Here is a 25,330-nt window from a genome sequence, read left to right on the forward strand (position 1 = left end):
TGTCGACCTGATTTTGGCAAAGCCATTTGATAGTCTTCATTACGAGGAGAAAGTTAGAATTAAACAGCAGGGCAGATCAACATCTAAGATTGACTTGGTGCAAAAAGTAGGGAAAGGTAACAGGTCTTTTCAGCTCTCCTGGTATGACTGGTCAAGTCCCTGGAAAAGATGCCTACTTGGAACGATAGGATCACAGGCCATTTTCTTGAAAAGGAACGGAGGGCAGAATTTATGTATAAATAAATTGACAAATTTTATGATGTAATCCGACAATGAGCTTCCCCTCTTTGAAAGACCAGCAGCCGCCACTGATGTGGAGCATTAGGGGGATTGAACCAAAAATGTATTTGTTTCTTCTGCGACATCACTTGCAACTCAGAAATTACGTTACAAAATGCCTCTTGTAATTGTCTCTCAGCTCCACAGAAATTTGTCCCTTGATCTGAGAGCAATTCAAAAGGACAGCCACGTCGTGCAATGACGCCATAAGAAAACTGTCCATATTTAAACTAGTCAACAAATCTAAATTAATACAACGTGTGGTTTGACATTTAAATATGATTCCCCATCTTTTCTCCAACCTTCTCCCCAGTTTCACTGTAAAAGGACTGAAACAGTCTTTTGGTCCACAAACTGTGGACCAAAACAGGGGCTTGAATAACCTTAATTTGGATGATGGTAAATCTTTGGCACACATGGTTTTGATCACCACTTTCTACATTTCAGACAAGACCATTAATGCTTGTGCACTGCTTGCCTTTCACGTAATATCAAAAAGTGTCGACGCAACTCTGCAAACACTTTCAGATCCTGGATGGAACAAACGTTTATCATAATCCTTAATAAGTAGTTGGGTTATAGGATGTTTGGGATCCAAATCTACTGGATGAACGGACTCAGGATCCACATCCAGAACCTCTCTAAGTCTCCCACAAACTGTGATGAGATTCGTCTCATGGTCAAATTGAGAATAAAGAGTAAGACGACTTTCAGCAGGAATGTCTTTACCTGTCTTTAATTTATAAAACTCCTGAGGAAAACATTCCTGTTGAACTTGTCGAAAAAGAACTTTCTGAACTTCAGATGAATCTGGCATCTTATCAGAGCTTTGCAAAGGTACCACAGTAGCATCAACAAAATCTGTCCATTCTTTAAAGAGAGAAGGAATAGGAACAGGAGCAACACATTTCATCTGTGAAAACCCACAAAATAAAGGTTTATGGAGCTCTGGATCTTCAGAAACTTGTAGGCCACTGATCTGGAGAAAAACAAAGAAAAGCTGCATCCATCTATACTGAGAATTTGCAAGTTCAATTAAGGATTTACCTCGCCTTATATCATCAGCAGGATTTTGTGCAGAATCCACATATTGTCATAAACGCACATCAGTCAATTCTGCAATTTTTGTTACCCGGTTAGCCACAAAGGCTTTGTACCTACAAGATGATTATTGAAGCCACTTCAAAATTGTGGTCAAATCAGACCATAAGACTGTGTTATCCAGGGGTAAATTTAACTCTGTGTTCAACAACTTACTCCGCTGTGCTCCTGTCAAGGCAGCACACAACTCTAATCTGGGAATGGATAATTGTCGTTTCGGTGTGCTGTGTTCTATTCTTTTATCCAGGAAAGAAGGACAAATACTGATTAGTTAAGAGAAAAGATTTATTAAGCATCAAATATACAGATTGGTAAAAGTAATTCTGGGCCCAGGGCACTTCACACACATGACAGCTGTATGTAGAAGTCCCGTCCTCTGTGGGTTTGTGGTTCCTTCTTAAAGGGCTGACTCCTCCCTCTCTAACACTAGTCAACCAAAGCTTTCCCACGATTTCGCTGAGCAAGGGTATTTTCTTTGCACACGCAGCAGAAGTACAAGACTTGTGGTGTTTTCCTGTTCAGTCAGCTCTCACACTGTCTGTGTAGCTAGGACAGGAAACATCTGTACACATTGTTCCATTGTGAACCTTATTTTGCAGCTTACTTCTCAAAAGATAAGATCACTTTAAGTTTGTCTTTCCTTGGTATAGAACGTACAGAACAATAGACTATTGTATTTCGGTTTCCTCTTTGAAAAACACATACATTCACATTTTAAATGTAAACTCAGCATTTACAAGGCCTCTTACAAAACAGATGAAACATTTGTAATCTGATACAATTAATACAGAACATTAATACTCAATTATACCCAACCTTCCCCCCTTAATTGTCCTTCAGGACAATTACAAATCAAACAAATAAACAGAATCACACATTTCCTGATACAAAATGAAAATTAAAAGATTAAGCTAAATAAAAGTGCTATCAGCTCCCCGTTATGCGGAGATCGGGCTGAAAAACACCTAATGACTATGAAACAAAAACCCGAATAAGAACAACCTATGCTAGAATAGTATTTGTGAACAATCATAAGAATAAAGCATAAAAATTAGAACGGGAGAAAGATGAGCAGTAGATGATTTGGATTTGTCAGGTCCTGCAACTTGGGCTTCCTGTTGAGACAGAACTGCTATTCTCACCATTCTGGACATAGTGAGAAGAATTAACAAAAACAACAAAACAGTATAATAGAATATACAATAAGAAAGAAAAACTGAATTTTTCCTCCACTTCAAACTTCCTCCAATTCAACTTCTTCTATCTCCTGTAGTCCTAATAGGGGAGTATGCTGCTGAAAGAACTGGGACTTCAGGTCACTCCCGTTGGAGAGAGTAGTCTCAATAAGTCTAGTAAGAAGGGTTCGTATACACGGGATACAACAACAGCCACATACCACGAGCAGAGTCATAGCACAGCAAATTGAGGTCATTATACTTAAAATTAAGGCTTTGTACTGACCAAACATTTTGGTCATCCAAGTGTTAAAGGGGTTCTCAATACCACTATTTTCAGCTAATTCATTACTTAAGGAGGTCAGACCCTCAAGAGCCCTGGTTATTGTCCCATCAGGGGCTGTATTGTTAGGAATAAATGTACAACACTGTTCCCCAAACATCTTACATACACCGCCCTTTTCAGCTAATAAGAAATCCAATGCTATCCTATTTTGCCACGCCATTAAACTAGTCTTGTCAAGTTGCTCGTGTATTCCTTTAACGGCATCTCTTGTGTAATTTACAAATCGCTGCTGATTATAGTATATGTAATTTATCCAATCTACATTTTTATTAACAGTGGACCACCAAAATAACAAACTTTCAAATCCAGCTGCAATTTGGTCTCTAGCTTTAAACTCGTCAGGGACCCCCCTGGGCACTCCAATATTATCAATATATACATGTGGGTCAAAAGAGCCCGATGGGCCTGCGACTGCTCGCTTAACACGGCCACGTGTATCCGTCTCCCTTCCCACCGGCTCTCCACCCAATGGAAGCACATATAGTGGCATCACCAACTGCACCAGGGCACAGGTTCCCTTCCAATTCTTAGGAAGCTTGGACCTTAAGACCTTAGGATCACACATCCACCAAACATCAGCCCTGGAAACGCTCTGATCGCTAAACCACCCGGAATTGAACCCGTCTGAGGTGTTTTCTGCGTCCACGGTGTCTCCACACCACTTCAGCTGACCCACCTCAACGGTCCCCGTGTTCCTAGCGAAACAGGTATAGTTCCCTCTGTAGGGCATGTATGCTGGGGGTACCACCTTCTGCTTCACTTCTGGGAACAGGTAGTGCACAGTGGTGCAGTTCCCACAGCCTGGAGAGCCACTGAACAAGGAGACCACACATTTTAGACCTTCTAGATCATTATATCGATTTAGAGGAAAAGGTACAGTACCCAGGTGTGGCCTTGCTGAGGAGCAAGCATAACAGTTGGATTTGTTGGCAGCGCGCGCAGTATACATGATCCAATTTAACCACTGATTTTCATCCTCGAATCCAGTTTCTAATGCAAACGTGTCCTTTATAGTAGTTATATTTATGGTCTTTATCAATACTGGCGTTTCCGTGGGAGGCCCAGTCACAACAATACTGTTGTCTGGAATGACAGTGGTTAGCTTAGGTGTTGGCTTCGGGATCACTGTCAGTTTAAACAACCCCAGGTTATCCGAACCCGACTGATAGGAGCCTAGCATTAAATACCTGCTGTCCCCTTTCTTTGGATTTTTCAGGGTCAGCGTTAAAGGGTTACATGCACCCTTACTGCAGGGATGCGGGGTGCTGCCTTTTATTAAGGACAACCTAGAGCTAAGTTCTTTTCCGCCTGTTCGATCCCCTGACTTTTCCTGCATATCTACCCAACCTTTGTATCCCCAATCTTTACCTGTGTTTGTCAACACTGCAGACCAACTACTGCACGACAATACATTTACTTCCACATTCCCTTTCTTCCTCAAACACTTAGTGTTACATATGTACTTTTCTGGCCATCCTAACTGATTCTCAACATAACCTGAACAATCCGAGATCGCACACAAATCAAACTGAGCAACACAATCAACACCCTCGGTACATGTAATGGTTGGGAGACCTTTGTTCACACTGCGATAGGTTCTATGAGTAGTCTGGTTTCTGTGGGACTCTGCTGTGGCTATGAAGATGATAGACAGAACAACAACAATTATTATGGAGAGTACACATATTGTTATTTTCATAGATGCACATCCCAGTCTCTTAAAAGCTTGGACGGTCACATCAGAAGGAGGGTTAAAAGGCATTTTTTTTTTTTTTAAAGAAGTTGTACCTTCGGCAGGTTTGAAGTGTATATTACTGGGTAGGTATCAGTCTTCTACCCTCTAATGGACAGTGGGAATACACTTATATGGTTTATGAATCAGATTCTACAGTTTTAATCCCACTGTCTGCCAAATCTTTTCTAACTTCCTGCAATGAGCGGGAAGGTGCTGTAGCGGGTACACAATGTGTTAGGTGGTGCCAAACTGCCCCTTTTTTACCTTTCACTTTGACGGTGTGGGTTGTTACCTCAGTGACTTCCCACGGACCCGACCACCTGGGCTCAGACCACTTTCTCTTGTGGACTTTCACCCGTACCCAGTCGCCAGGCTTGACAGTTTTAAACTCCAGCCACTCGCTGTCATCTGCTGGTGGTTTCGGAGGGGGCTCACTCCGCTGGACCTGTGTAGACAAAACTCGAGTAAGATTAGTTAGAGCCCGCATGTACTCATCTTCCTCTGTTTGCCAAAGGTCCAAAACTGGACCTGTAACATTATCCCTAGAGGGCCCTGGCATCCGTCTCCCCGTTAACAACTCATGTGGAGACAAATGCGTTTTTTCCCGTTCGACTGATCTCATGGACATAAGGGCAAGCGGTAGTGCATCTACCCATGTAAGTTTTCCCCCATGACAGATCTTTGCGATCTTGCTTTTCAATGTCTGGTTTGCCCTTTCTACTAGTCCCTGGGAGCTGGGGTGATAGACAGCTCCAAATTTGTGCACTATTCCCAAGTGTTCCTCCACTTCCCTCAAGTGCTTGCTTGTGAAATGTGTGCCATTATCAGACCTGATCAGTTTAGGTACTCCATAGCGTGGAATGAGCTCATTCTTGAGCCATTTCACCACTGTTTTAGCATCCTCTCGTCTAGAGGGTATTGCTTCCACCCATCTGGTGTATCTGTCAACCATTACCAGAATGTACCTAAATCCCCTTACCACATTATCAGGTCCCATGTCTGTAAAATCAATGCAAATCTCCTTGAAAGGTGCATCTGGAACTGGAAAATGTCCCATGGGTCTCTTAAGGGGACGCTTGATGTTAAACTCTGAACAAGTAGGGCATTCTTCCACATAATTTTCCACCATTGCCATCAGATATGGGTGCCACCAGTGTAATGCCACTTCTTTCATGGTTCGTCTGGCTCCCACATGGGTGGGTCCATGAGCTTGTCTAATTAGCAGGGTGCATAGCTCTGCTGGAGCCACAAGCCTCCCATCTACTGATCTCCAGATTCCATCCCTCTCTACTGCTCCCCTTGCTAACCACTGATTTTTCTCATAGGCACCACTTTTCTGTTGCATCTCACGCACATTGTCAAGTGATAAGTCAGGTATTCTTACGTCAGCCTTTACAGTCATTTGTACAGTGTAACCTCCTGCCTTTTTAGCTGCAGCATCTGCTGCATTGTTTCCCAGTCCCTCCAAGTCACTTGTCTTGGAGTGCCCTTTGCACTTAATTACAGCTACTAGTTTGGGCAACAAAGTAGCACTTAATAAGGCTTTTAGGGCTTCTGCATGTTTCACAGGAGTGTTTTGAGAGGTCACAAATCCTCTCCTCATCCACTGCGGTCCATCCACATGGACTGCGCAGTGGGCATAAGCAGAGTCTGTGTAAACATTTAGGACCTTGTCCTTTCCTAATTCTAAAGCTTTTGTAAGTGCTACTATTTCGGCAAGTTGGGCTGACGCTGGCTGGGGTATGATTTCTGCTACTCTAGTGACAAAGCCTTTCCCCTGTTGTTCAATTACAGCAAATGAGGCCACATTTCCCTCTTCTCCTCTATAACAACAACCATCACAAAAAAATACCACTTCAGGATTTTCTAAAGGGTCACTACCGAGGTCTTCCCTGAGTCTCAGGTCCCTCTGGGCCACAAACTCACAGTCATGTGGTTCCAAATCAGTGTGCGGTAATTGTTTTGCCATATTCACCGTATCTTTGTGTGTGAATGTGATGTGTGGTTGTGTCAGCGTATCGCTGATCCTCATCTTCCTAGTGGGTGAAAGAGTGAATGCTGTAGAAGTAAGAAAGGCAACAACACCATGGTTCGTGTTGATCACTAGAGGGTGACACATGACTAAATGAGCAGTTTTGTTAACAGCCTTGGCTAGAGCTGCAATTTGTCTAGTGCAATGTGTTTGGCCCTGTTCCATTACATCTAGTTTTGAGCTATAGTACATGAGAATCTGTCTATTACTTTCCCTCCCCCCTTTCTGAAAGAGAACGGCATTTACAATACCGTTCCTTTCAGAAACATCTAGGAAAAAGGGTTTTTCATAATCTGGGGCCTGTAAATGTTCAGCATGCGCCAAGGCTTGCTTTAAGTCAATGAAAGCTTTTTCGGCGTCAATGGTCCAGATTAGTTTTGCTTTAAGGTTCCTGTGTCCCACCATAGCCAAACAATCCCTAAGAGGTTGCGTCAAACCCACATAATCAAAAATGAAATTACGGCTGTAGCCCGTTAACCCCAGGAACGCTAGTAGATCCTGAACTGTACTGGGTTTACCATGTTGCAGGATGGATTGACGTTGTGTAGCAGTCAAAGTGTGACCAATGGCCGAAATTTGGCGTCCCAAAAAAGTCACCACTGGTCTAGCAACTTGCAATTTGTCCTGTTTCACCTTGTATCCAAGGTTAGCCAGCAACGTGAGCAAGGAGACAGTGGCTGCTAGACAGGTGTCTGCATCAGGGGCTGCTATCAGTAGGTCATCAACATACTGGACTAACACCGTATTGTCAGGTAAGGTTAGGCTGGACAAATCAGCTTTAAGGGCTCTATTGAACAGACCTGGGCTGTCCTTGTAACCTTGTGGCAATCTGTTATATGTATACTTCTGTCCCTCATATGTGAAAGAAAAAATTTGTTGACAGTAGCTGGCCAGTGGGAGGCAGAAAAATGCATTTGCCAAATCGATAACAGTGAAATAACAATGGTCAGGGGTCAGATTTTGCAAAGCTAAGTATGGGTCTGGGACAGGGATATTTTCAGTAACAGTAGCTTTATTAATTTCCCTTAAGTCGTGCACCATACGCCATCCCTTTCCCTCTCCTTTGGAGACAGGTAGGATCGGGGTGTTCCAGTCAGAATTGGATTTTCTGAGAACACCAGCTGTCAGTAGTCCAGCTATGGTGTCTTTTATACCTAGAGATTGTTCTGGTTTCAAAGGATACTGAGGTTTCCATACTGGGAACACACCAGGCTTCAAACCGACCATAATGGAGTGGTGTGTCACCAGACCTACATCAAATGGGTCAATGGTCCAAATGTGAGCTGGAACTTTAATTAGGTAGTTTTCAGTCAGTTCGTGGTTAGTGTGTTCTCTACCATGGTGTCTGGACAGCAATTGTTCCTCCAACACCGCTTTGTCAATGGATTGATTGTCAATTTTCCAGTAAAAGCCGTCTAATGACCTACTTAGACAGGGAATTTCAGTGGGAACATATGTATTGGTCATGGCTTCCTTGACCATTGGGCCCAAAGACCTAGCCTCATATCCTTTTCCTATGGCTAGTGTGACGTGGGGAACAGTTGGGTGGCCAGTAGCTTCCACAAACCAGGCTAGCTGATCTGGGCTAAGCGAGACAGATGCGGCCACTCCAGCCGCACCAACATATAGGTCAGTTATTTCCAATAGTTCAACATGACCCTCCTTTTCCTCCTCCCATGCTTGTTGGTACTGTTCATCAGGTGTGCGCAAATAATTATAGGTACAATGTAATGGATCAATGGGAGGGGAGTAGGCCCCAATGGACAGGATCCAAGGCTTCCAGGACTGATAAGTACGCAAAAGACGTGGTGTGTCTGGCCCGTCGATCAACAGTCTAGACCAATAGACAGTAGCATTAAGTGTCGGGTTGTCTGGTGTCGGGGCATTGGACATGAACAAAATCTGAGCAGTATTTGGCGGACGATGTCCTGCTAAGCATAATTTCAGGCCTTGATCTGTACAGTAAATAGTAGCACCTAATTTAGTCAACAAATCACGGCCCAACAAATTGACAGGGCATTTTGGAGCAAATAGGAAAGAGTGAGTTAGGGTCTGATTTCCAACAGCAGTAACCAATGGCTTTGTGTATTTTTGAGTTTCAATTTTCCCTGAATATCCAATTGTGTTAAGGGTCCTGTCTGTCATTGGTGGCTGCCAGCCCCCTGCACCCATCAAACAGGATGCAGTGGCACCAGTGTCCACCAACAACTGAACAAGGCGACCCTCCACATGGCAGGTGACCAATGGTTCTTTTTCAAAAGCTTTCACACCTGCTGTTGGATACCCTGGGCCCCATCAGTATGAGTCACTATAGACCCCATCCTGTCCTAGCAGGACTGGGGCCTGGTATGCTACGCCAGGTGCTAAACCAGAATTTGGGACATGACCAGGAGCAATAGGCTGTGTTACGGCATATCTTGGGGCACCCTGCAACTGAGCAGGAGGAAACCCCGCAGCTTGCTGACGTCCCATAGGTGGCTGAGGAACTGCCATCATTCCAGGTTGTGGTGGGATATGTTGGTTTGGGCAACTTCTGGAGATATGTCCTGGTTGACCGCAGGCATAACAATAATTCTCCCTTCTTAGCTGTCTGCCATTGAATCTCCCTCGCCCACGGTTGGGTTGGGCCCTATACCCATAGTTTTGATCACTTGGGTAAGTGGGCTGGTACGCACCTGTCAGATATGCTGTTGGATAAGCTGCTGCAGGCGGAGGTAGGGGCTGTACTGGAACGATTGCCTGTAGCTGTGTTTGAGGGGCATACTGATGAAGTGAATTTTGGGATTCCAGGGCCACCAACTGTTTTTTATCTCGTTTATCCTGGGTGGCAAGTTTATCTTTTTCAGCGACTTCAAGTTTAAGCAGACGTCTTGCGAGGACGTCCAGCTCATCCTTCTGTTGCTGTTGGGCTTCCCTATAGCGACGCACATAATGGGCCAGAGTAGCTGTCCATTTTCCATCCTCCATGTCAGCCAAATCAATGACATCCTCTAATTTGGACTGTAATTCTTTAGGTAACCCCCTTAATACTTGTGCCCTGTATAACAACATGGTAGCGTCAGTCCTGTCATGTCTTTCACCTGTGTTCTCTAACCACTGCTCTGCACTCCTTTTCAGGTACACATGTATGTCTTCAGAGTCCTCTAGTTTCAGGGATGATAAATTTGTCAGATTTCGAGTGGTTGGAAACAAGGAACGTATGGAATCCCACAGGGAGTTCCTAATGCCATTAAGGGACTGGTCAGATGTCAGTTTATTGGTATCGGACAAATGTTCAACTTGAGCCAGCTTATGTTTTCCTTCAATACGTACCAAAAGAGCTCTGATGTCACCCAAGCACAGAGCATCGCCAGCTGTAAACTTTTCAAGTTGTGTAATCCAATTTTGCCCACCCTTATGTAATGGGGGCAATTTGTTCACTAGCCCCTCCATATCCCTGTGACTCCAGGGGACATATTCGACCCCGGAGTGAGTGGTAACCAGCGGGAACTGCCCAATTTTTGACTGAGCCTTAGACCGAGTGTTCGCAGCTGGAGGGTCAAATTCCAGCTCAATCAGTGGTCCAGTGGCACGGTCAGAATTAGAAACTGGTCCTTTAACTACAAGGTCCATTCCTGTTATTGTTACACTTTGAGAGTGCTCATGAATACCGGGATGGGAGGCCAGAGCTTCTGGTCTGTTAGATACTTTACTACAACCACTTAGCACACTACTTTCGTCATCAGTGTCACTGGCGCAACTTTTAAGCTGTTCTCTATCCTTATTTTGGTGTTCGGGCACACCTGTAAGGCTGTGACGCATGTCTTGGGGAAAAGGCCTAGTGCCATGGATGGCAGATATTGGGGTAGATTTTGCATTTGGTGATTGGTAATTGCATTCAGGGTAGCCTGGTCTCCCGGACCTGTCTATTTCAGTCAAAACTATGTGTTTTAGACGGTCTATGTTTGCAACTTGTTCTGTAACTAACAAGGTCAGTCCATCAATTTGGCGTTGTTGATCAGTCTCTCCCTGAAATGTTACATCCAATTCGCCCATTTCTATGCCCAATACACCACTATTTACTTGCAAAACTGGGGCTTGTACGCTTAGCTCAGGAGCAGTTACAATAGGAGAGATCGGGGCAGGTAAGCCTGGTACTAGTTGATCAATACAGTGAACTGCTTCGTTATAAGCGGGAGGTCTTGCTTGTTCAGCCAATATTGGATAGATTTTATGAATTATTGGGAGTAAGGAATCAAAAACGTGATTTCCAGGGCAATTTTCTTCCTTTGTTTTTTCAAGAGTAGGAATATCCTCTGCCCTGACAGTGGGTGTGATCGATGGGACTTTTGAAGATTTAATGTCTACGTTTTTCTCTAGAGGGTCATTCATGTTTACAGTGACGGCCTTCATGTGTAGGAGTAAATCAGTGGCATTAGCCAAACGATCATTGGCTTTGTCCAAAGCAATTTTTAATGGACCAAATCTATGTTCTCCTCCCCTTTGCCACTGAGCTAAAGCGAGGCTTTGATTCCCTTTTTCTACAGAAAGTATACGCTTTCTGTCCTCCCCAGTAGGGGCAAGATTTGAATCTGCCGGATACAAATTCTTATCCTGCCACTCGAGGAGCAATTTTTCAGCCTTTTTGATTTTAGATTTTCTCATTTTTGCAATACTAGTAGTTTCAATTCTACTGAGAATACGCGCCTTCAGTTTTCCAGCTGTGTCTACTTCCTCTTTACTTGATTCAGCCATTATTATAATTTTTAATAAATCTGATTATTACAAAACAAAATACAATACAATAGAATACAACCCCGTCCACAAAAAGAGAACCCAAGTTCCTCCTTGTTAGACCTTAATTTGTTTTCCAAACGATCAAGCTTCTACCACTAGGTGGCGGACAGTCATTGGACTCCAAATGGTCAGAACAAGAAGATCCTTCTGTTAGGTTCACAATACTATACCACCCTTATATTCCTAATTTTCTGGCCAGTTATATTAACCCTTCTGTATCATTAGACACAGAGACACCAGAAAATACACATATATTCTAAATACATTCACAACAAATTCCCACTTGAAAAACAATCAATGCAATAATAGTAATTACAATAATCCACATTTTAACTAGTAAATCAATATACCAGAAAAACTAAAACAAACTTTTTTTTTCTTTCCCTGGCAGGAGTCAATACTCTACTGCCACCTGGAGGAGTCAATCCTCAACTCCTTTACATAAAAAATAACAAATACATACAAATGACAAACCAGGAGTCAATCCTCTACCGGCACTTGGGAAGAGTCAATCCTCGATTCCCTTACTTACAAACAACACGAAATAATAAGGCACGAGTCAATCCTCTAGTGCCACTTGGGAAGAGTCAATCCTCAATTCCCTTACACAAATAACAAGGCAAGAGTCAATCCTCTATTGCCACTTGGGAAGAGTCAATCCTCAATTCCCTTATAATACTTTTACCAATTTCTATAGGACAATTTTGTACTTAAAATGATACGCAATAATTTAAAGACACTTACTGAATCAGAAGAATTCACACACTCACAACTACTTTATCCTATATAATCCTATGCAGAAATTCAATTTTAATAGGTTTTCTGCTTACCTTTTGACCGGCCTTGTAAGTGTGCAATTTCCTCCAACTCAAGGTCTGAGAACTCTTCTTGGTTCCTTTCTTCCCAGATCACGTCGAGGGTCACCAAAATTGCTGTGTTCTATTCTTTTATCCAGGAAAGAAGGACAAATACTGATTAGTTAAGAGAAAAGATTTATTAAGCATCAAATATACAGATTGGTAAAAGTAATTCTGGGCCCAGGGCACTTCACACACATGACAGCTGTATGTAGAAGTCCCGTCCTCTGTGGGTTTGTGGTTCCTTCTTAAAGGGCTGACTCCTCCCTCTCTAACACTAGTCAACCAAAGCTTTCCCACGATTTCGCTGAGCAAGGGTATTTTCTTTGCACACGCAGCAGAAGTACAAGACTTGTGGTGTTTTCCTGTTCAGTCAGCTCTCACACTGTCTGTGTAGCTAGGACAGGAAACATCTGTACACATTGTTCCATTGTGAACCTTATTTTGCAGCTTACTTCTCAAAAGATAAGATCACTTTAAGTTTGTCTTTCCTTGGTATAGAACGTACAGAACAATAGACTATTGTATTTCGGTTTCCTCTTTGAAAAACACATACATTCACATTTTAAATGTAAACTCAGCATTTACAAGGCCTCTTACAAAACAGATGAAACATTTGTAATCTGATACAATTAATACAGAACATTAATACTCAATTATACCCAACAGGTGCTACACGAGAACGTGCCATAACAAATGAAACATGGATCATCCCCTGACTTTCCATGCTTAAGTAAGCCACAGAACCATGTGCACATTCTGATGCATCACAAAAGACATGCAGTTCTCTAGTAGCTGTATGAGACATAGCAGGTGGAGAATAACTAGTCTAGACTAGTTCCTAGACTAGTTCCTAGACTAATCTAGGAAACTGAATCAAGGACCGGTTTAGAAGCTAATTTCCCCATGTATTCCATGCTGCTTTGATTGTCAGGAATAGGAGGGCCATCCCAGCCACGATTTTTCATCCAAAGTTGTTGTAGAATGATCTTTGCTCGTGTGGTAAATGGAATTATGAAACCAAGTGGATCGTATTGACTAGCCAGCACTTTGTATATGTTTCTCAAAGTGGGCTCCTCATATTTCACAGCTCTATGTTTATAACCCAAAGTATCAGATGGACAGTGCCAACTTAATCCCAAAGCACCTTCCTTAGAATCAATGCAGTCTTGATGCAGCCAAAGCTTAGTGCTCTCAGATTTTGCCTCCACTAGTAAGTGATCAACAACAGCAGGCACTGTTGCCCATTGACAGATGTTAAAACCTCCTTCTGCCAGTAGGGAACGCATTTTGTCCAAGAGCTGTTTAGCTCCCTCCTTTGTAGGAAAGCTCTCCAAACAATTATCTACATAAAAAGACTTAAGAATGGAAGTCAAGACATCAGCACCCTCCTTATGTTCTTGGACATGTTTCTGTAAGGCATACGTAGCACAACACGGACTACAAGTTGCCCCAAAGGGCAGAACCTGCCACTCATAGATATCTGGGGGTTCAGTCTTTCTCTTGTCACACCAAAGAAAACGCAACAAAGGTTTATCTTCTGGAAGCAACCTAATTTGATGGAACATGGATTTTATATCGCCACTAATAGCAAAAGGATATTGGCGGAATCGAAGAAGGACACCTAGTAAAGATGATCCTAAAGGAGGACCTGGCAAAAGCTGACTATTTAGAGAGACACCCTGATACGGATGGGAACAATTAAAGACAACCCTATATTTTCCATTATGTTCTACTAAATGGTGTGGAATATACCAACATTCTGGAGAGGAGGACACTTGCTGAAAAGTGAGCTTAGATATGTAGCCTGAAGAAACCAATTTCTGTATTTCTCCATTATACACAGCAGCTAACTTTGGATTGTGTTGCAATTTTCGCTCTGTACTGCGAAGGATTGACATCACAGAATTCAAGTTTCAAGTTTATTTGTCATTTGTACAAATGTTAGCAGCAGTTGTACATTGAAATGTGTGTTGGGAGGCTCGGAAACTCTACAAGTGTGCTATAAATAAAGTACAAATAAGTCTTTAAAGTATATAAAAAGTAAACAAGTGTGCTATAATATAAAGTACAAATAAGTCTTTTAAAGTATATAAAAGTAAACAAGAAAGAAAAATATAGAAAAATATAAGTACAAACAATTGCAGTTAAGGTGCAGATTTGCATTGTAAACAAAGTGGAAAATTGAAGTAAATGTAAACATTGAACCATAGTAGACATTGCAGGCGTTATGGATATATTACAGACGAAATAATAATGACTGTTAATAATGCTAATAATCGTAATAATAGAAATACTGATGATAATAAGAAAATAGTAATAATACTGCAGGATAGATTGAAGTCCAGATTGCCACATCATGTTTTGAAGTGATGTGGTATTAATATTAATATTGCACATGCCCAAAATGTGAGTGTTATGAGATGTGAGTGTTGATGAGTAACTGAAAAAGGGGGTGAGTTATTATTATGCATTGTTTAGCATTCTGACGGCCTGTAGGAAAAAGCTGTTCTTTAGCCTGCTGGTCCTGGCTTTTATGCTGCGGTACCGTCTGCCTGATGGCAGTTTTGTGAACAGTCCGTGTGCAGGGTGGGTGTGGTCTGAGGTAATTTTTAAAGCCTTCTTTAGACAACTGGTTCGGTAGATGTCCTGTAAGGCTGGAAGCTTGTGACCAATGATGATCTCGGCTGCTCTCACAACTCTCTGAAGGGCCTTGCGGTCATGGAGAGAGCAGTTTCCATACCAGACAGATATGCAGCCTGTTAATAAACTTTCAATGGTGCATTTGTAAAAGTTTTTCAGAATCTTGGGTGGGAGACCAAACTTCCTGAGCCTGCGGAGAAAGTACAGTCTTTGACGAGCAGACTTAATCACTGACTTAGTGTGTAGGGACCAAGTCAGGTCATCAGCGAGGTGTACTCCAAGGAACTTGGTTGACCTGACTCGTTCCACAGCAGCTCCTCTGATGTACAAGGGTGCGTGTTCATCCTCTTGCCGCTTCCTGTAGTCTACAATCATCTCTTTTGTTTTGCTGATGTTGAGATGAAGGTTGCTGTGGCTGCACCATTCAGCCAGCTCTCTGACCTCTTCTCTGTAGGCCGACTCGTCACCCTTCGTGATGAGGCCCAGGACAGTGGTGTCGTCAGCAAACTTAAGTATGATGTTGGAGCTGTGTTTAGCAACACAGTCATGAGTGAAGAGAGAGTACAGGATTGGGCTGAGAACACATCCCTGTGGAACTCCTGTGTTAAGAGTCAGGGTGGATGAAATGTGGTCACCAATCCTTACCACTTGAGGTCTGTTTGATAAAAAGTCCAAGATCCAATTGCAAAGATTGGTGTTGAGTCCAAGGTCGTTCAGTTTATTGGCAAGTTTCATTGGGATTATGGTATTGAATGCTGAGCTGTAGTCAATGAATAGCATCCGCACGTAGGAGTTTTTGTTGTCAAGGTGAGTTAGTGCATTGTGTATAGCCAAAGCAATGGCATCCTCGGTGGACTTGTTCGGTCGGTACGCGAACTGAAGGGGATCAATTGATGATGGAAGAGATGAACAGATGTGGTTTTTGATAATCCGCTCAAAGCACTTCATGACAGAGGAGGTCAGAGCAACAGGTCTATAGTTGTTCATGGACACAACTGTCGACCTCTTAGGTACTGGGACAATGGTGGTCCTCTTTAAGCAGGTAGGGATGACAGACTGGCTGAGAGAGAGGTTAAGAATGTCTGTAAAAACTTCTGCTAGCTGGTAGGCGCATTCTTTGAGGACACGACCATGGATGCCGTCAGAACCAGGTGCTTTCCTTTAATGGTATAGCTTGTTTAATTTGAAGTAAAGGAGTAGCATATCGTTCAATACCATCAATATTAACTTTGGTTGTCTTGGAATCAAGGAGAGCAATGGCTTCATGATCTTGTTTCGATCTTGTAATAAGCTTCTCATTGCGGAAAGGAAGAACGTACACTTGCCAGAGCTTTTCAACATCTTGACGCAGATCATCCATGGAACTGCAAGTGGCAGTAAAAAGACACTGTTGATCTCTAAAGACTGGAAAAGGAGTGGGTCCCTGCAGTACCCAACCTAATCTAGTATGGATAGCAGCTGGAGCACCAGCTGTACCAAGGCGAACTGGCTCTATGGGATTAATCAAATGTGGGTTATCAGCCCCAATAAGGACTAAGGGCTGAACTTGAAAAAAGGTCTGAAATGGTAGACCCTGAAGATGACAGAAACGTTGCTTTAATCCTTCAACTTGATAGGTCTGATCTGATAACCTTAATTTACTTGCAGTAAAAGCACTATGTATGGTATATCTCTTCTTGGGTTCAGGAACAGAAGAAATCTGAAAGGTAACAGAGCAACCCTCCAGCACCACAGTATCTTGAACTGTTTAAAGAGATAAGGATTCGGCCACCCCATTAAGGCCAAGGTGTTGTGTAGCTTGTGCCAACAACATTGTGCGCTTTGAACCATCAGGTTCTAAGGACAAGGTTTCTAAGGACTTGCCCCATGACTGAGCAGAACTTTCACTACTTTAAGTAAGACTTTCCCAGAATGACTAGGACGGTTAAGATAATAGGCACCGCCATCATGATTTCTGTTGTTAACATCATGCAGCACACCTAAATGTTTACCTTTGCATTGAAGACAAGGCTTCTTCACAATTAATAGCATGGTGCTGTTTTGTCGGATCCATTTCTCCTTGCTGCTTTTATCAAGGCTCATAAAACTGGGACATAGGCCTATAAAGTGGTCATTACTGAAACAATACACACAAGAATGCTTTGACCTTTCTCCTTTATCCTGTCTCAGTAAAACCTGAGACATATTGCCTTTGGACACAGATGGATTGTTCACTTCATGCAGAATTGTAGCAGTACTAGAGTTGCTCTTTAACTGACGGCGGTCTATTGCTTGTTGCCTTGATGGATCACTGACTTGAATAGCTAATGCTTGGCATTCAGCTTCCTCCTGTAACCAGGATGAAAAGTCAATGAGATTGTAACTTTGGTTAGGATGGTTAGCACGGGCATAACGAGCATAACTAGTAACATGTTCTGAAGGAAGTTTGGAAAGCAATTGTTGTACATGTGATGCACAAGAAAGTTCAGCTTTGCCTTGATCTCGGCCTAAGAATTAAAGCATACCTACTAAAGCTCTCACACGTAAAGCAAAATTACTAAAAGCCTGAGAATCACCAGAACGAATTTGAGGTAAAGAAAGAATTGTTTTAATTTCTCTAAGAACAAGCTGACAAGGTTGTCCATATTTCTGCTGCAAGGCCAACAAGGCCCTAGAGTATGGACAAGGATCATTAGCATAAGCTAAGGCTAAAGATCGTGCTGGTGGAAACTGCAAATGATCTAAGAGAGAATATGATATTTATAATGCTCAGATTCAAACTGAGGCATCGGGTTATTCAAAGCCAGTTGCAAAATTGCAAATTCTTGCGGATCACCTTTACTAAAGGAGAAAAAAGAAGGACCTTCCACTCAAGCAGTGGCATGCACAGAACTGAAGGTGGGGACATATGGATTACAATAAAGTCTAGGCTGAGGATTAAAATAAAAACTAGGAGGTTGTACAGAATTAGGTAAAGCTGATGCTGTTGGTTGAAACTGGTTGCCATTCTGTTGGAATTGAGCATGAGCACCACTCTGCCCAAATTAGATTGGACCAAGAGGCTGTTGAACTTGAGGCTGAAAAGAATGCTGGGACTGATACTGAACAGGAGGTATTTGAGGCTGAATAGTAGACTGTTGAAACTGAGATTGAACAGGAGGTAGTTGGAACTGAAACTGATTATTAGACGACTGGAACTGAGGAGGTTGGGCCTGAGAAAAAGGTGGTTGTAACTGAGAATGAGCAGCTGGCTGAGACTGAACTTGGGAAGAAGTTTTTAAAAACTTAGAAGCAGGCAGCAGAGATTTAGACTGAAGCTGTTGGGAATCAGAGTGTCCAAACGGGACAACTGAGCAGCATTTGATACTGAGGAGTTATGGGTAGGAAGCAAAAGAATTGGAATCATTGAAGGTGGAGGTGGAGGTAAGGATTCAACTAGTTGGAGGTGGTAATGGAGATAAAATTCTTTCTCTGCATATCCCAGCTTGTTTGGAAGCAGGGGTCAGAGTGCCAGGTCAGCCATCGTACGTCCCTGGAGCACTGTCCCCACTGTCCCCAACAAAAATGTCAATTCAGATAAAACTCCGAGACATTTCAAAATTGGATAATAATAAGTTATTGTGTGTTTGCCAATTAAAAACAAATGAAAAATGTATTTAAACAAAACGACTTGAGTGAATATAGAGTGTAAATGTCATTGTAACACTTACAGACTGAACTAATTTTTGATGCTGCGTTTCACTGAGCAATGACGCATCGACTTTCGTATTACGTGTTGTCTGTGAATGATCATAATGCTTCTGCACTGGAGAATGCGGGCATCGATCCTGTTACCTCTTGCATTTTAAAGGTGCTGTTGTGAGTTTCAGCTGTTGATCTTTTACAAAGAAGGCACCAGATAAATAACCATCAAAAAAGTCATTTAAGATAAAACTCTGAGACATTTAAAAATTGGAGAATTATAAGTTATTGTGTGTTTGTGTAATCCAATTAAAATTTGGGCGTAACTAATGTTTTGTTTATGTTAATTCATAACTAGTAAATAAGTTGTTCTTATTTGTTTTGTATATAATGTTCTGGTGGTTTTATGCTGTTTAAAGTAAAGTGTATGTATAGCCCACACTTGATTTATGTTTAAGCCAATCAGCATGAAGGGTCACAGGTCAGGAAAAGACCGAGAGAAAGTGGGTGGAAAAAGAAGAAAATAGCGTGATGTGAAACAAGTGTCATGTAAGCGGGTAAAACACCTGTTTAGGATTCATTTCTGTTGATGCGTAAAGACAAACGGACAGTGAGTCTTACATTAACATGTTGCAGTCGATTAGTGACATTGTTTATGCTGTATCAGCCGTGAAACTTCGTCTCTTGAGTTTTCACGCATGGACATTGAGGGCAGTGCGCTTCCTCAGCAACTGTGAAGATTACAGTGGATTTAAAGCATCGGATAAACTCTGGTTGTTTCATCCAAGATCAAAAGGGAGAAGACTGGTGGATTTGTTTCTGTTTCATCTGTGTGAACAAAGAACGTGGACAGCTCCACCACAACCGACCAAATATACACTATATTGCCAAAAGTATTCGCTCGTCTGCCTTCACATGCATATGAACTTGAGTGACTCCCATTCTTAATCCATAGGGTTTAATATGATGTCGGCCCCCCTTTGCAGCTATAACAGCTTCAACTCTTCTGGGAAGGCTTTCCACAAGGTTTAGGAGTGTGTTTATGGGAATTTTTGACCATTCTTCCAGAAGCGCATTTGTGAAGTCAGACACTGATGTTGGACGAGAAGGCCTGGCTCACAGTCTCCACTCTAATTCATCCCAAAGGTGTTCTATCGGATTGAGGTCAGGACTCTGTGCAGGTCAGTCAAGTTCTTCCACACCAAACTGGCTCATCCATGTCTTTATGGAGCTTGTGCTTTGTGCACTGGTGCGCAGTCATGTTGGAACAGGAAGGGGCCATCCCCAAACTGTTCCCACAAAGTTGGGAGCATGAAATTGTCCAAAATCTCTTGGTGTGCTGAAGCATTAAGAGTTCCTTTCACTGGAACTAAGGGGCCGAGCCCAACTCCTGAGAGACAACCCCACACCATAATCCCCCCTCCACCACACTTTACACTCGGCACAATGCAGTCAGACAGGCACCGTTCTCCTGGCAACCGCCAAACCCAGACTCGTCCATCGGATCGCCAGACGGAGAAGCGTGATTCGTCACTCACGTCTGTATTAAGGTTCAGGTGATGGAGCGCTGCAGTCACATCAGCTTATAAAACGTCTTGATTTAAAGTAGAAGAATTTAGATTCATTCTGATCTCAGTTTTTAGGTCCTAGAGAAAAATAGCAACTTAAAACATAATGATTCCTTCACTGCGCTTCACAGTTTTAAAGACATTTTATTGGTTTTGTTCAGCTCTTGTCTCACAAACCAGACGGAGAAGGTCGAAGTGTCTTTAGGACTGGACAGGACAGACAAGGTTGTTGACCTGTAAATAGCAGGAACACAAAATAATAAACTGACAGTTAAATAACAATTCAGCACAAGCAAGGTCCAATAAAAATGTGTTAAACGTGAGCAGAATTCATTTCCAGACACTCACTGTAGATCGTTGTGGCGACTCAGTGACGTTTTAGGGCTGTGTTCCGTTTCCTGCCAGGTATCAAGGTGCCCCAAATCTGGTTACTTCTGCCAGTAGGTTAGACTCGTTTCTATAAGACAATAACCCAAAACATACACCCAAATCCATCATTAGTGGTAAATCCATGTTTAAGGAAGAAGAGTTTAGTCTCCAGATTGGAAGCATGTTTGAAATGAGGTGATGTTTATCACTGTGAGATTAATTCTTTATTAAGCTACTTTCTCCAGCGCTCACCTTTCTCATCTGATGTGGTGGTACACTGATGGTACTGTGATGGTGCACTGATGGTACTCTGATCGTGCACTGATGGTTCTCTGATCATGCACTGATGGTGTTCTGATCGCGCACTGATGGTGTTCTGATGGTGCACTGATGGTACTGTGATGGTACACTGATGGTGCTGAGGAATTGAGGTGATCTGAACCTCAGCTGAAGTTCTCTGGATCATGTGAGATGAATTTCCATCATGTGTTAATGAGATATCAGGATAATAATCGGGATAATAATGATCTAACAGATGAAACGGATGAAACTCAGCATGAAAAACGTCTGGATTATTCAGTCGACTGACTCGTCAAGCCGATCCACAAAATATTGCTGATCTCCATCAGTCCAGAGTTTCTCCAACATTACATGGAAGCAAACATCAGTCACTGATATGCTCACCTATGATCCGTCTGCTAAAACTCTACAGGTGCCTGTAGAATAAAAACACAGATTAACGATTAATCACAACACACGTGATCTGAGCTACATGCTAACACAGTCTCTCAGCTAAATCCATTGAGGTCTGTTCCTATCTGTTTGGACTGACCTGGACTTAGTTCTTGAGGCTCTCTGGAAACCAGTGGTGCTCCAGGATCTTCTCGAGGCTGATTCTTGCTCAGGCAGCTCCTCATCAGATGACGGCAGGCTGTGGGTGCAGTAATCGGTTCAGATCAAAATCCTGATGGAAACTGTGTGTACACGGGTCTAAATGTGAACGTCCTGCATCTTCTTACCCTTAGACACACCAGGTTTGAGCTTCAGGTGTCCAGCAGTGATCTCCCTCTCGTTCCAGAACGGCATCTCTCCACACACTAAAACAAACAGTAAGATCCCCAGACTGTTGCAGGGCAGCCATGATACTTACCTCGCTTGAACCATTCAGGGGGGGGCGTATAACAAGGTGCCTGAGTAAAAGTGAGAGAGATCAGTGAGGGCCATACACGTTTTCATCTGTGTCTCATAACTACTGACCTCTGAGGTACAATTACCTGAAAATCCCCTGTAGGGGCTCGACTTAAGCAAGTCCCCACACCCAAAATCAATGAGCTTCACTTCTAAACTGTCCAAACACACCAGCAGGTTCCCCTCCTTGATGTCTCGGTGAAGAACCCCGTGATCCTGGCAGTGACGTGCAGCGAGAACCACCTGCCGCATGATGATCTGAGCCAGACGTTCAGGAAGGGCGTCGTCTCTGCGGTACTCGAAGAGGTTCATGCAGAGGACGGGTCGCTCCAGGATTAGAACATAACACTCTGGAGTGTCGAACCATTCCAGAAGCTCTAGGACGTGTTCACAGCGAGGTGGCTTGGACGCCATCAGCATTAACGCCACCTCTTTTGGGAGGCTGTTCTTCTCTCCAGGCTAAAATATAAGCAGACATGGTTAAAGTGGGATTGGAACCAATAGTCAACAGGCCTAGTGGCGTGATAGATAGACAGACAGACAGGTAGGTAGACAAACAGACAATGCCATGACCCGGATGCAAACCGATGTTGCTGAGGCCACAACGCAGAGTACTAACCACTATACGAACACTGCTTCCCAGCGGTCGGCTGCTCCCTGATAGACTGCAGGCATAGTTCCAACAGAACAAGCTGCTTGAGCTACAGCAACAAGGTGCCGAGGAACTAATACACATGAAGTGACCGAGCCACCCGGGAGTCGAACCTAGAATCTTCTGATTTGTAGTCAAAAGCGTTATCCATTGCGCCACTGGCCCCTATGAAAGCGCGGTCATGACTTTCCTGTAGCTCCGGCCCCGATTCTGTCTCTTGACCAAGGACAGAATATCAACCTTCGAAGCACGGCATACAAAAAGACAGTGCCGTGACCCGGATTCGAACCGGGGTTGCTGCGGCCACAACGCAGAGTACTAACCACTATATGATCACGGCTTCCCAGCAGTCAGCCACTGCTCCCTGATAGACTGCAGTCATAGTTCAAACAGAAGAAGCTGCTTGAGCTACAGCAACAAGGCACTAAGGAACTATCAGGCAAAGTTTTGCTCGAGTCCAATCATAAAGACCAATTCCCATACCGGGAGTCAAACCAAGGCCACCTGAGTGAAAAGCAGGAATCCTGACCACTAAACCACATGGGAAACCGCAAGGCTCAATACCAGCTGGCGCCAGCATCAGCAACTTTTTTCCGCTCTGACAAGCCTTTGTCACCTTCACAAGACCTGCATTGTTGGAACTGGGGTACAAAGAACCATACACAAGGAGTTAGAGAGACAAAACAAAAGGCATAAGGTAAAAGAACCAGCCAGGAGTCAAACCTAGAAACTTCTGATCCGTAGTCAGACACATTATCCATTGCGCCACTGGCCCCTGTTGGACTATGGTCCTGACTTTCCTGAAGCTCCAGCCTAATTTCGGTCTCTTGCCTGAGAAGAGAATAAAAACCTTCGAAGCACGGCATACAAGAGGACAATGCCGTGACTTGGATTTGAAACGGGGTTGCTGCGGCCACAAGGCCACAAGTACTAACCACTATATGAGCATGGCTTCCCAGCGGTCAGCCACTGCTCCCTGATAGACTGCAGTCATAGTTCCAACAGAACAAGCTGCTTGAGCTACAGCAACAAGGTAACGAGGAACTAATAGGCGAACAACAAGCAGAAACAGGGTTTGAGTTCTTAAAAAATAATAAATAATCTTAATAAATAATCCAGTCAGTTAAAAACCCAACAAGAAGGCTGTACCTAATACACTCATACCAGAGAAAACACACCCTAACATGCTAGTGCCATTACAGTGCTAACAATGGTCCACCCAAAAAACATTATTTGGTCAGTTGGAGTGCTCATATGGGGCTCCCTTTCTATTGATATATGATTTACAGCCTAGTGACAAAGTGTACAGTGCAGCAAATGGGTTACAGTCAGTACATTAACTATACATAATAATGTGAAAAGATCGTACAAATCTTAGACCGTGTGGGGTGAGGGTGGTGTCGATGGTACCCAAGCTAGTCAGGATGCAGTCTAACGCGCTGCGTTCAGGTCACAGTCTCTCATTGAGGCGTGGGTTTGAATCCCACTTCTGACTGCTAGTGCTTTATACAAATTTATGTCTTTAACCCTCTAACATACATAATAATGTGAAAAGATTCAGCAGTTCGTACAAATCTTTGGCCATGTGGGGGTGTTGAGGAAAATTGTCGTTCATAACGTGCATTCAGGTCAGGATGGCCGAGTGGTCTAAGGTGCTCCCCTGGAGGCGTGGGTTCAAATCCCACTTCTGACAGCTCATGCTTTATACAAATCTACGTTTGCATGTTCTCCCCGTGTCTGGGTGGGTTTTCTCCGGCTGCCCTGGTTTCCTCCCACAGTCCAAAGACATGCAAGTGAGGTGAATTGGAGATGCTTAATTGTCCATGACTGTGTTGGGTATAATCTTGTGAACTGATGAACCTTGTATAATGAGTGACTACCGATCCTTTCATGAATGTAACCAAAGTGTGTAAAACATGACATTAAAATCCTAATAAACAAAGAAAACTTAAAACTAAATCATTTGAGTGAAAATAGAGCGTGAATGTCATTGTAATATTGTACATTTTGATGCTGCGTTTCAGTGAGCAATGACTCAAGTAGTTTCATATTACGTGATGCCCTTAAATCAGGGGTGTCAAACTCAAGGCCAAATCCGGCCCGCCACGTCATTTTATGTGGCCCGCAAGAGGTTAAATGACGTACGATTGTTCTGATGGTTCTAATAGTCACTGAGACGTACTTATAATTTAATGCGGCAACTGCTGACATCGTAGTCATGGCAACTAACTTTGACCTTCGCTAGAAGCCTTGTCACTTTTACGGCAAAAAGAAAGCGGGGTAGCGTAGTCAGTAATGTAAACAATAATAATAAATACAAATAACGCTCTTATATAATCTCTCAATATAATACAGAAGCATCGTCTGTAAGTAGTGACATTTATATTCTCAGTTGTTTGTAAATGTTTAGCGAGTTTTGTGTTCTGGAGGGCGTTGTCTGTCTGTCTCTCTGTCTAGCTAAAAGGGGGGGGGACTCAGAGAGGGGAGAACAATCATCTTAAAATACACTGTAAAATCCTACATAAACTGCATCTCCCAAAATGCATGCTGATTTTTTTACCTGCAAAGTGTCCGCATCCCGCCAGTAGATGATGTTGAGAAATATTTACACATTATCCCAAAATGTACAAGAAGAGAAAATTAAGCAGAATGAGGAAATTTAATGAAAGTGAATACGTTTATATAATAAAATAGGTTTGTGCTTCAAGAGGAGAAACCGGTGCGTCTCTTGTGTTACCATAATGCTGATGTGGCCCTTGGTGAAAATGAGTTTGACACCCCTGCCCTAAATGATCATAATGTTTCTGCACTGGAGAATGCAGACATCGATCCCGCTACCTCTCGCATGCTAAGCGAGCTCTCTACCATTTGAGCTAATTCCCCTTACACAGAACTGTCCTTTAAACTTAGTGTTAATCCTGCATTATAAAGTGAGGGTGCAAGGTGTTT

The 25,330-nt window shown here is 43.0% G+C and overlaps 1 protein-coding gene and 1 long non-coding RNA gene across 2 annotated transcripts; both read right to left on the reverse strand.

Moving 5' to 3' along the window:
* Positions 1 to 3,521: 3,521 nt before the first annotated feature.
* LOC134307868 (uncharacterized) lies at positions 3,522 to 17,128 on the reverse strand (the record flags this gene model as incomplete). Its single annotated transcript, XM_062990593.1, has 7 exons — positions 17,091 to 17,128; positions 15,240 to 15,470; positions 14,850 to 15,134; positions 9,344 to 9,582; positions 6,021 to 7,864; positions 4,901 to 5,081; positions 3,522 to 3,702 (listed from the first exon to the last, which is right to left on the reverse strand). Coding segments are annotated over exons 1-7 (2,999 nt in total), but the record flags the coding sequence as incomplete, so codon positions are not given.
* A 3,192-nt stretch (positions 17,129 to 20,320) lies between these two features.
* On the reverse strand, positions 20,321 to 21,017 carry LOC134307867 (uncharacterized). Its single transcript, XR_010010222.1, has 3 exons — positions 20,794 to 21,017; positions 20,521 to 20,629; positions 20,321 to 20,406 (listed from the first exon to the last, which is right to left on the reverse strand). It is a non-coding gene; the product is annotated as an uncharacterized LOC134307867 (long non-coding RNA).
* Positions 21,018 to 25,330: the final 4,313 nt, after the last annotated feature.

The sequence above is a fragment of the Trichomycterus rosablanca genome, unplaced genomic scaffold (genome assembly GCF_030014385.1).
Source record: "Trichomycterus rosablanca isolate fTriRos1 unplaced genomic scaffold, fTriRos1.hap1 scaffold_358, whole genome shotgun sequence".
NCBI classification, from domain to species: Eukaryota; Metazoa; Chordata; class Actinopteri; order Siluriformes; family Trichomycteridae; genus Trichomycterus; species Trichomycterus rosablanca.